We start from the raw sequence: 12,811 nt of genomic DNA on the forward strand, positions 1-12,811 counted from the left end.
ATTATCACTCCAGGGATGAAGCTTGATAAATAGTTATTGATTAATTTATTTTCTCATTCCAAAGCTAATAAATGTTTGAATATTATGATGTTTGGAAGTTGAGTTTCTACTGTAGCATGATTTCAAATCTCCACGTGTAAAGTTCTCATTAATGTTGGCTTGTAGTCTATTTGAACTTTTTTCTCAAATTATGTTACGACGTATTATGCGTAAATGTGTGCATATTGATGTATCTATAAAATATTCTTGTTTATATTGTTGAGCTTTTGTGATCATTGTCGTCCAGCTATGCATGTATAGATGTTGCTTCTGTAAAGTATGTCTGTATGCCCATTGATCTATGTAATCTCGATATGCTTTGTGATTGTGTCGAAGAAAAGTTTGAAACTATCTGCTATCTTCTTGTGTAGATGGTATATTTTAATTTGAATGGGATTGATATTTTATTAATTTAATGATATAACCTGGGGCATAATGATAATGGGAGGTCTCTTTAGTCGCAACCTCTATTAATTGGTGGGAACTCGTTTGCACAATATTATTTGTTCATTCAACAATAAGCAATTCAATGTATTGTTTTCTATTCAATATAAAAGTAATGATAATTGCTTAAACCCATGATAGTCTTCAACTACATGCTACCTTCATTGATCAAGATTCAACAGGATCATAATACTTGGTAAATAATGAATTCGTCATAATAAAGTCTAAATATGAATTTACTTTTATTGCATCTAGTAATTAAAACTGAAGACTGTAATTAAAACTTTTAATAATCCTGATTCTCATAAAATTTCAATCAACACTTCACTCTTTTAATAAAATTGGGGTTGAACTTCAAAGAGATTGATTAGAATTTGAAATCGACTTACTTTCTTCTTCTGTCAATTCATTTTTTATCTATTATTTGAACATGATAATAGACCTACTCATTAGAACAAACATTTCAATCAATATTGATGTTGTGCTCTTTCTAGGATTCAGTAGCGTACGTGGTTCGGTTCAGTCATTGATTGGTTCAAGAATTTACTGTGCCAAATCTGGCTTTTTAGTACATTATTTTTAATTAACATTTATAATTTACATCATCACATGTAGACATTTTTATTGTAGTGCGTACCTCGCTTTTAACCGTAGACACAGAACTCAAAAGTTTCTTTTTGTCAAGTTTAATTTGTTTGGACAGTATTCACAGTATTATTTTGTTTATCTCAATGTTACAAAAATATAATTACACGTACATGATGCATTTACAATACTGGCACAGCGAATGTTGTGTTGGTAAGATTGGAAGATACATGATGCAATATTTGCATCAGCAAATGCTGTGTTGGTAAGACTGGAAGAGCGTAAGTAGTATGTTGTGAGGTTTTGAGTTGTTGATGTTTGTTTGAATGGGGGTGGTGGCCTTGTTGTTGCGGTGGCTCTGCTTTTAGACGAAGAACAATGACGCTCTTTTCTAGACAAAACTACCCGATGTCGCATTACGACGACAGTGTATTTACTAGCCACCACCATCAGCAGCACAATCACCACCACGGTGACGACCAGTCGTTGTACGGCATCTATGGCAGCGGCAGTGTCACCTACACCAGTCCGAATGGCGGGCGCATCTCTGGGCGCACCACCTCGCAGCGCCCGGCGCACCCGCCCCCCGCGCCCCCTAGCAACGGCACATCGGCCACCAGGTATGTTACCCGAGCCACTCCCTCCCTACCAGCCGAGAGACGGGCATCACCGACTTTCACTTGGAGCCCATTGGATTCTACGTTCGGTGTAATTTATCTACATCTAAAAAAGGTCTTACATTTACCATTTCTCATTTAGTTTGCCTTTCGTCGAAACCGAGTGTTGAACTTCTTCAGAACTTAATTGGTGTGAAAGTAGCTGGATACTAGCCAAACTTATTCTTCAATTAGTTTCAGAATTTCTCTTCACGTATGAATAGAAGGAGAACCTCTTCAAACTTAATAAAAGTTATTTAATTGCTTTACAAATGTATTTTGTAAAGTAGTGATACAAATAGGCATTTCGCTTAGGATTTCATCCTTCTCATACCAATGATTTAAATGATTACAATAATAAGCACAATGATCTAAAAAATATTACATTTGTGCTTGAGTCGCTTGTGTTACTTGAATTGATGGAGAAGATAAAACTTTGTAAATTTCTGTTTTATTATCATCCATCATTCATAGGTTGCCAGAGAACTCAATTTCATAGCAATAATTCGAAGTTTTTAGGGTTGGAAATGTATAACTGAATACATGTAACTATAATACCGTACTCCCAATCAGCAAGCTACTTGCCTTTTTTATTCGGAACTTCACGGCTGATTACGGGCTCTGAGTAAACTTTTTCAAGTTTCACAATAATTTTTCAGTTATAGGTAATATCAAGAATTCGCTAATATTCTATTGAGCGTTCGTCAAAAATCACTTGTTAGGTAATATTATTTTGAGCGATGAATTCAGTACCATTTGTGGTTGTTGTGACCTGAATGACATGTGATCAAACATGAATTACAAACTATAGTTTTTAGTTGAGCTCAAATTACAAATAAATGAAAAATGGGCTCATTTCAAAGTCTGTGATGTCCACGCCAAGCCTTTGTTGCGTCAAAACGCTACATCACTCGTACACCTATCACGATAGACTTCGAACGTTTCGATAGGTTTATAAACTGTTCCAGAACTAGTTTGAGTATTTGGTGTACGATTGATGTCTTGGCGGTCTCTCTTAGTAATCCTCTTCTCAATAGCCTCGTCTGATGAACAATTGATTTAATTCTTCTTGTCTGTCCATTCCAGACCTCATTCTTTCGAATTTGAGGAAGGGATAGTAGTTTCATTGATAGTCCAAAGTTTACTTATCTCTGTTTCTCCATTTAAAGAGACTTATCAATTTTTAAGTTCCTTGAGGGTGAAGTTTTCTTAGATTGATGAAAGATTTTTTTTCAGTTTGATTTCAAATGAGTTTAAAATATCTCTTATATGAATTAAAAGAACTTTTACTGTTAGAATTGAGTAATTTTATTTGAATTCATTGATTTGAATTATAGAAATTGAGCTAGGAATTCTATTGTAATTTCCATCAGGTGGAATTTCTACTCATCTTTATTCTTGTGAATTTAGAAGTTGTTTTCTCAATATTGGATGAATTGTGTAGTGTGTATAAAGCCAATGAAACTTCTATCGCTTCTCTATCTCTTCTTCTCAATAAATCCCCTACAAAGAACTGCAAATCCTCTCCAAAAAAATAGCCTTATAATTCCAGCTATGGCGGCAATAACTAATGCCACAATTCACCAATCTCCATATCACCGTTGAAAATACGAACTTATCAGCTCAATTCATTCTGGTAAGGCTAGAGTTAGAATAAATAACTTAACCTATGTACTCACGGTATGCTAACTGTATTTAATCACTACTTGATCGTGTTGTGCTCCGTCTGTTTGATATTGCTAGCTTGATGTTTTTATTTTCATCCACTTGATTATATTATTCGTTATCACAAGTTTAATGATCCTGAATGTATAAATTGCACGTTTTAACTCCTGCACTTATTGTATGGATGTTTCATAAATATTTATAAACGCTTCCAGTGAATTTAATATTTATTTGGGTGTAATGATATAATTTTTAACCATCTTATTTTAGAATAGGCTTTCTCCTTTAGCAGGCAAAAAGGTATTAGTTATCCTAGTTTTTTCATGTTGTGTAGAGTTCCACAGTAATAACATTATGAGCAATATTTCATTTGAAACTATGGTTTTAGTTCATTGTAATAATAGTTGATTCAATTCAATTTTATGACTTGAATTCCTCATCAAGATATTTTTGCAACGTATTTTAGTAGCCTACTTGTACATTTCAAATCACTATTGCAATTCCATGATATCTTCTCCCCATCAATATAATTCTCGATCAATTTCCATGGAATTGTAGTGTATAGATAATTCTGCAACCAGAAAACTTTCCTTGTGACTTATAGAAAAAATAATAGCTCTTATTTCAGAGATTTATTATGTATGAATGAATGCGATTTCCACTTTATTTCGTTAAAATAGAATAAACCCCATTTTCACATCGACCAATATTATGTACTGCTTCACAATTGGACATACCAGCTGCTAAAAAAAACTGTAAAATGAATTGCTAAATCGTTTGCTATTTTTGACCTGCTTGAAAATGTTATCCCTGTTAATATACATGCCATAGAAATAAAATACATACCAAACGTAAACCCAGATTTTATGCTATATTCCACATCCTTTAGCTTTTAAACGCTTAGCTTCATTCTCAAAATTTGTATAATTTATCATAGTCATGCTCAAAATCATCGGAGAAATTTGAAAAGTTTTCAATAAAGAAAATTTCAACTTATGGAATAGCTTATGTAAAACTGTCATAGCATGGTTATTTCTTTGCACTCGGGTCATAAGTTTCTGCATATTTGAAACAACAGTCTAAAAACTATGGGAAATCAAATTATCAATCTCTAGTAAGATAACCTGAAAAAGAGTCTCTTCTTTGGTTCAAACACAATTTGATGCTCGTAATAAACTTCGATGTTCGTAATACACTTTATAGTTTACTAAACTTTATGCATTTATGTGAATTTAGAAAATTAGGTTGTGATTGAACTCTGTGATTTTCATTTAGAACACTTTCTTTGGTTTGTGTACAGAATGTGCCCCAAAAAGCATGTCCCTCAAACTTGGAAGATTAATTAAGCAATCTTACAATTTTATCATAACTAAGTAACATTTTACCATAAACTCTCTAATCCTTTGGTTCATCAGACATATTATTCATAAAATATAGGATCCCTTGGAACTAACATCACATTCAGATTAGTTCAAATTGCATTAAAATCACTAGACTATTCAAAAAGGGATTTGATTTGCAAAATGATAGTCATGACAAAATAAAAACTCTCAACCATCTCTTACTATTAAAACACACATTCAAAACTGTCAACTGTAATTCCTCAAGTTTCATAATAATCCAATTCATTAATCTCTCATTCAAATACTAATTTACAAATCATGGTAATGAAAACAACATGCTTAACCCATAACTGTTCTTTCTATAATTGTAGTTCAAATTCAGGTTGTTTTTAATCCATGTCCACATAATATGTACTGAAAAATATAGAATTCTCTCGGAAGTTTTCTCCCAGAAACATTTTCCATAGGCCTCCTCAAAAAGAATGTTGAAAAATATATTGGTGCCCAGTTTTTTTAACAATGGGTCGATTGAATAAAGATTAGCATCTAGTGACTAGCAACTAGTCATTAGCTTTCTAGCTAAACAAATACGATTATACCTCTCGAATCCTAGCATTTGCTTAAAAATTACTTAGAACTAGCAATTGCTAGCTTCTATTCAATCGACCTAATTCTTGTAATTAAGTTTTTGTCGAGTAGTTACTAAGTGTGCCATGCTTTTCTAGTACGCCGACAGCGTCGTCAGCCAACAACACGCCAACTCGGGGCCGCAGCATGAGTGCCGGCCGAGAGCAGCTGCCGCCTCCACCACCGCCCCCGGTAGAGACACCACCGCCCCCAGTGCTGCCACCTTCTCCGCCAATGGTGGCCGCCGCAAGTCCGCCTCGCAGCCCCGAGCCACCACCTCCGCTGCTGCCGCCCCCGCCCCCGGTGCCTGAGCCGCCTCCACCACCCCCACCTCCGCCGCCGCCTCCTCCACCGCCGCCACCGCCCACCACGGCTATGTCCAACGGGCCCACTTCACCGCCTCCGCCGCCATTCCTCAATGGCGATGTCAAGTCACCTGTCAAACAGGTACAACTAGTCTCTCGTTATTTTAGTAAAAATTATGTATTCGTATATAAATACATACATGTACATAGATAGATAATGCCTTTATTTTCACATTTAAATATGGCAAGTGTTGTGGGCGAAGTTGAGGCAATAACAGCCCCCTCTTCCACTTGGCCCACAACTATATTTTGGTGAAACATAAACACTAAATATTGTGATGTTTTCAATGGTTACTTTCTGAGAACACTGTAAGTAAATTGTTCCAGTTCCAGTGATTGTTCCATGTCAGGTGACTGGTGCAATGCTTCTTGTTCCCATGGAACGCTACTTAATCAAAATCTTTGTTTCAAGCTTTTGGTGCGCACTTGAAGTCGATTTCCACCAAAGCGGTCGTTTACTAGCTCCGTAAACAAACAATGGCTGCTGTACAAACTAACCTTCTAGAGAAGTGTGCACTTCTTCCACGTCATCACTCTTAAATATATTCTATGAAGAGGAAATCATTAAACGAACATTTACTGTCAAAATGGTTCCCATGGGACATGGAACCTTCTACCGCTAGTTACAATTTAGCATATGGAACAATTTACCGTGTTCCCAGAACTTACACAATACAACTTTATGGTGTAGTTTTTATACAATACCTTTTATTTCATAAAATTTTTACTCATTGCATCACCTTACCAACATTTAACTTGGTAAACTCATTTATAACATATCCCAATTTAAATTTAGGTGATTTTGACAATCGGGAAGCGATTTCGCAATTACATTACTGTGTTGTTATTCTATTGTTTTGAGTAGGCTAATGAAAAATAATTCACGGCTTCCTGATTACAATCTGAGAGATCTATGCGTAGTATAATCTTAGCGTTATTTTATGTATAAATTGGATATTTATCATGTAGAAGAAATATGTTATTCTAGTGAATCTGTTTTCTTCTTTCATTCTCTTTACATATATTCTGTTCTAAAGTGATTATTTATTTATACATTGATAAATACAATATAATTCTCAACTATGAATGATGGGAAAGGAACAACAGGCTTAAAGCCCAAAACTGTTCCTTTCCCAAATTTGGATAGAAATTGATTATCCATATTTAGCGAGTCACTAGTAATAGTTGATCGTTTTGACTCGTAATTATTAAATGACAAGAAACCAAATTCTATTCACAATGAATTACAATTCATATCGTGGAGGCAGGAGAAAATTGATTGGTTGAGGTAGGGCTATACCAATTATAACTTGAAGAAACTAAATTTGAGATTAACTATAATTAAATTAAACGTTAGTTTTACTTCAACTAGCTATAACTTTCAAATTAACTCAACTTCAACTTTAGATTAACTTGAGCTATCTATAACTTTCAGATAATATCGACGTCGCCGCCTAAAACGAAACAGCTGGAAAACACAGTAGTGAATAACGTAGTGGCTCCGGCGGGCGCAAGGAACAAGTCGGCCAATCCACCAGTTGCTCAGTACGACCCGCGTAGCGACCTGCTCAAAGCAATACGTGATGGTAAGCAAATATTGACAAATAATCCTTAATATCCAAGCTTCTCAGTAAGATCAACTCTCAAATCGGTATTGTAAACAGAAACATTCCATAATAAACCTGAATATCCAATCGTTTTAAACTTGCGCAAAGAGAAGAAATGAGATCAGTATTTCGATGGCTTAGTTAGTTCACAGATCTCCACACGATTGGACTCAGAAATGAAAGTCAGATATGTAGGCTTTGCAATCAGTCTGAAGAGACTGCCAAGCATATCATACTGGATTGCGAATGACTCAGTTTGGCTGTAAGCAACTAGGTGAGGATTGGGATGTTAGTAGAGGGAAAAACTCCTGAACCTTGTAAAGGACACAGGAATTGGTTTGCCTAACTAACATACTTGGGACACACAATAAGCTTCGGTTGACGTGTAAGGTTCTTTGAATCTTTGGATCTTTGAATCCGTCCCTTCAAAAACATAAACATAGTTCACAGATGTGGTACCCTAACTGCTAAAATGATAATTTTTTCAGGAGAGCGCTTTAAAGTTTTGATTGATGATTATTATTATTATCAGCGTATGGCTTTCAATGGTGGGGAGACCCAAGGGTAGTTCCACCTCGCCGTATAGAGTCTAAAGTTCCCTAATGGGAAACCGGACACTAAGGTTATAGTGAGCACAATACTTTTTGAATTTACACTTTTCACTTCGGAATGAAGTTTTTCATGTTGAAAAGTTCAAACATATACAAAACCGGAACAAAACACTAAATTTGAAAATTATTAAATTTAGAGCCAAAAATTTACATTAAGTTTACAACTTTGCCATGGGAAATAGAGACAGAACTACAGAAAACTCTTTAAAAATTATACTAGAATCGAACTTTCACAATACAACTAAAAGTCGTATGATGATAAAGTCTTTAAAAGATGATAAATAGTATGAATAGTGTAAATTATTTATTTATTTAAAGAACATTGACTACAGGCATTAAGCCCAAAACAGTCTCCACTACAATCTACAATCGTATTAAGCAAGTTACTAAAAAATAATTATAAGAGATACAGTACATGCAATTTACATATTGAAGGATGACTTGAAAACTAGAACTCCAATGGCCTTTCTATCTATATTGTCTGCCCTGTTGATAGAATGCAGGAATTACTATTCTACTCATGAAAATTCAGGCATTTCCCTGGCTATTTTGACACTCACCACATCTGTCCGTTGACGAGATGCACACTTTTTGCAAGCCAAATTTTCATAGACATTACGTGAACGACAAAATTAAGAAGAACTAAAGTTGTAACGAATTCCGTAAGCTGCAATATGTATATATGAAGCATTTCTTTCTAGGTTCAACAGTTATTGAAAAAAACAAATAATTGTACCCTCCCCCTCTACCATACGTACACCCCCACACGATAGGGAACAGTATGTCCACCTCCCAACTACTAATCGATCCCCAAAGTCAAAACTTGTCGTATATTTCATGAAGTATTTTCTAAATGAAAATGATTTTTGTGTGTATGGTTTGTAAATTGAGTGTTTAATTGAAGAATTTTTAAGTGACGCATAACCTTTAGCTTTTACTGTTGTATAAGCTATTAGAATTGTATAAATTAGAATTGGAATCGTTTTGGGCGTAAGTTACTTACAAGCCCTACTAGCCTGTAAGTTGTATAATTCTAAATGATGGAATAAATCAATAATAATAAATGTCACCTACATGCCTGGACTACTTTTTGTGCATCGGATTATTGACAGATTTAATTGAAAAGGTGTGTTCTAATCGGTGATGATCGATTTCAGGCATAAAACTGCGTAAAGTGGAGAAGAACGAGCAGAAGGAAGGCGAGCGACAGAACGCGTTCCACGACGTGGCGTCCATCTTGGCTCGGCGAGTGGCTGTGGAGTTCTCAGACTCGGACTCAGCCTCGGAGAGCGAGTACGACAGCGAAGGGTGGTGCGAACAGGAGACCAGTGCATGAGTCAACCTCCTCCCCACCTCCTCCTCATCCTCCTCCTCCCCCTCCTGTTACCTCCTCTGGAGTGTCACCACCCTACTCGTCGTCTGCATCACTCTAGTATTCGCCAAACTACTCAAATCTATCATCGACTACTATCCATAGACCAACCACATTACCATTCCATACCTAATGACTTTCTTTATTTAACATTGTATGTATGTGTGTGTGTATATGTATAAATTACTGTTGATGGATTATTCTATCTTGCTAACTCCCTAATCCATTCTAAACCGTCATATTCGAGATAGTTGTATAATCCTACCAAATGCATGACTCGTGAGTTGCTGATGATAAGTAATAGTCAGCAATATTTAAAAAGCCGTTACTGAAAATTGTAATTTGTCTTGAACGAATCTCTTATGCTAGTAATATGGTAATTGATGTAGTACCGTAAGTTGAAGAACGGGGTCAGTAAGCTGGTTTTATTCCAATTTCAAGTCTCATTAATTCAGATTGTTTGTTTGAAGCTGCGTACACTTTTACGCCACGAACACGAGCATTTCGCTTTCCATCAGCTGATGCTAAGCTTATTAATCTGTATCTTACCGTTTCTGTACAAATACTGATATAATCAGCTGATGAAAAGCGAAATGCGCGTGTTCGTGGCGCAAATGTCTGTACGCAGCTTAATATGTCGTTCTAATATAATTTGGCGCAGTAAATGATCAAAATGGCATTATTATAAGTTTGAAATCTATCTTGCCAAAGTGGAATTTTGCTTAAAAGGTATTAAGTATTTTAATGTTTAGCGTACTGTGTTGGCTGAAAAAATTATAAATCTATTTTAAGAAATATATTTATTCCAATGAGACGCTTATTATTCGTATATTTCCCAGCATGTATAGGCATTAGAATATCGTTCAATTAATAAACTACGTTATACATTTTATATATTTTAATAGTATTTTTGAAAAGGTGTTGTATGGAATTTGAAAATTATTGTAAATTTTATGAATGTGAACTGTATAGAATATTTTAGTGATGAATATTCAGATCCATAGCCATTCTCATGGTTGATCTATACTTTATAGTTTTCATTAATTATTGACTTGATTTTTGAATATTCCAATCAATTATAGAAAATTTTTGTATTGTAATGATGGATTTCATGCTTGTATGGATAACGTTTTGTTTGGGTAGTACTGCATCTTCAGAGGAAAACAAGTTCAATATTGAATTAAAAAGTTGTAATTGAATATTTTAAACGAATCTCATTTTATGAATATAGTAGTTATACAGGTGGATTGCATACTGAAATAGATTTTTTCTTACCGTAGTTGATTTCTTGGAGGAATGTTATTTTTACAAAAATCTAATGAATGGCCCATTTCATTGTGAAAATATATTTGCGAAATTTTCTACCAGTCTGGTAAAAAATACAATTTAATATTGCAGTTCAAAAATGTCTGTCTACTAATTAACTAATGAGTATCAATAAATGTACCTCATAAAAGGAACACATAGAATGTAATTATTTTATACGTTCTTATACTGTATTTAACAATATTGATATAAATAGTTGTATTATATTGTAAAGATCTGGAGTGGATGACAGAAAAAGAGTACTTGAACGCAAGAATCATTGAAAAATGTCTACTAGATCAAATCAACTATTTATTATGTAATTGAAAAAACTATGTATTTTTTTTTCTTTTGGTATCTCAAACCATCAATCTTTTCTATTGGTTAAAGGTGCTGCATTTAGAAATTTCTTATAAGTGTTTCGTCTTACTAAACATTAATAAATAGCAGTCAATAAAATGTTTAAAAATTCTCTAATTTTTGTGAAAATCGTTTTTCAACATAGCTTCAAATGAGTCTTTTTGCTCATTGATGATTATTTTCTGTTCAGGATTCTTTTTCTTAGAATATTGCCCGTTGTATTTTTAAAATACTGTAAATAAAAATAATTAACGTATAGGGAATGTAAAGTTAAGGTAGATTCCATGGATTCGGCTCAACTGCATTATTAGTATTGAGGCTTTGAAGCTTGGTTCTTTTCTTCAAAAGAAAAGGTTGTCCAAAATCTAATTTGATTTATTAGACTTCACATTACCTGAATATATCATGACTTCTTCGATTTGGTTAAACGTTTAAAGAGTAGAATGCTTTTGCGTTATTTGTTTGCATTAGATACTACAAGGTCTAGGTGTTAACAAATTCATAATAAAATGAATTGATGAAGAGAGGGGTTTGGGTTGTTAGCTAGCTTTTGAAAAGATCAATAATAGTTATTGTTGATTCTCTTTATTCTAAATATTTATCTATCCAATACTAATTTTAAAGTTTAGCTTGAAGACATGGATATCCTTACGACATCTAACATTCGATAATCTCAATAATTATATTGTAGATTTGTATTGAAAGCTAATACACTATTTTATGAAATAAGTTTTATTGTATTTCATGCTTAAAGTTTGTAATATTTGAAAAAACCAAAGCATACCTTTACCCTTTTATCGTGTTGTTAATTTATTAAGATTATTCTCTTATAAGTTCTATACAAATTTCAATCTTCACTTCACAAAATAAGTGAAAAGAGAAAGAATACCTTCCATTTTTAATTGTTGTAAATGAAAAGTCTTATCGAATAAACTGTACGATTCAATGGGGGTCATTTACTTCTAGTACTAATCAAGATTACCAGTGAAGTTTTTAAATCAATTTCAGCAATAGTTATGAGGGCACCTATCTTTGTGGCATTTTTTCCAATTTCAGAATCTGTCATCTTGACAAGTCCTCAAATTCGCAACATGTTTATTTTAAAATTAAATAATTGTTTCCTACTGAAATCTAATATTTTTCAAAATCGTCTATATTGTTTAGCAACTGATTTTTTTGTTTGTTTCATATATCTCCCTTCTTTCTTGCGTAATTTCAACTCGCATTCTCAAGATTTATTGTGTCAATTATTATTCATTACTGAATATTTTCTATATATTCCAACATACATCACATCTCTTTGACAATAACTGAAATAATGAGTAATATTTGGTTTACTCATCAATTATATAAATTATTATATTGAGATGTAAAAAGCTCAAAACATCTTATATTAAATTCTGTTGCAGTATTTAGTAGAGAATCAAAACTCATTTTTCAAATTAATAATTTTTTATTTTAATCTATTGGGATTCAGTAAACATTATCTATTATAACTATTTCATCTTAGTTTTCTCTGCGTTGACTGTTTATGACCCCTTTTGTTGTTGATTATTGAATTCATACAAATGGAATGTATCTATCTAATTAATATATTGTATGTCTTATTTATAACTGAATTAATGTATCATCGACCTTTCTATTTATAGAATATATATATGTACAGTACAATGTAAATTTTAAAAATAAATTTATCTGTCAAATACTTCTGTTTACTAATTTTTTCTTGTACTAGCCGAGGAAATGAAGACAAAAACAGGGTTTTGCGCACAAATTAGGAAAAGCTGAATTTTGCAGAGTGTTAGTATTCTGCATAACCTGGAACCGCAGAG

At 33.6% G+C, this 12,811-nt stretch overlaps 1 protein-coding gene across 7 annotated transcripts in view; it reads left to right on the forward strand.

The window, feature by feature from the left end:
- Window positions 1-11,925, forward strand: part of LOC111051359 (wiskott-Aldrich syndrome protein family member 1) — a 34,268-nt gene extending 22,343 nt beyond the window's left edge. For 4 of the 7 annotated variants that reach the window (XM_039445465.1, XM_039445471.1, XM_039445476.1 and 1 more), the window contains 4 exons: window positions 1,464-1,688; window positions 5,458-5,806; window positions 7,160-7,310; window positions 9,100-11,925. In XM_039445465.1, the coding sequence (XP_039301399.1) occupies window positions 1,464-1,688; window positions 5,458-5,806; window positions 7,160-7,310; window positions 9,100-9,278 (904 nt within the window). In that variant the 3' untranslated portion in view covers window positions 9,279-11,925. The remainder of the gene's footprint in view (window positions 1-1,463; window positions 1,689-5,457; window positions 5,807-7,159; window positions 7,311-9,099) is intronic. The other 3 variants (XM_039445489.1, XM_039445494.1, XM_039445499.1) reach the window with 1 other exon arrangement.
- The last annotated feature ends 886 nt before the right edge of the window (window positions 11,926-12,811 follow it).

The sequence above is a fragment of the Nilaparvata lugens genome, chromosome 1 (assembly GCF_014356525.2).
Source record: "Nilaparvata lugens isolate BPH chromosome 1, ASM1435652v1, whole genome shotgun sequence".
NCBI lineage: Eukaryota > Metazoa > Arthropoda > Insecta > Hemiptera > Delphacidae > Nilaparvata > Nilaparvata lugens.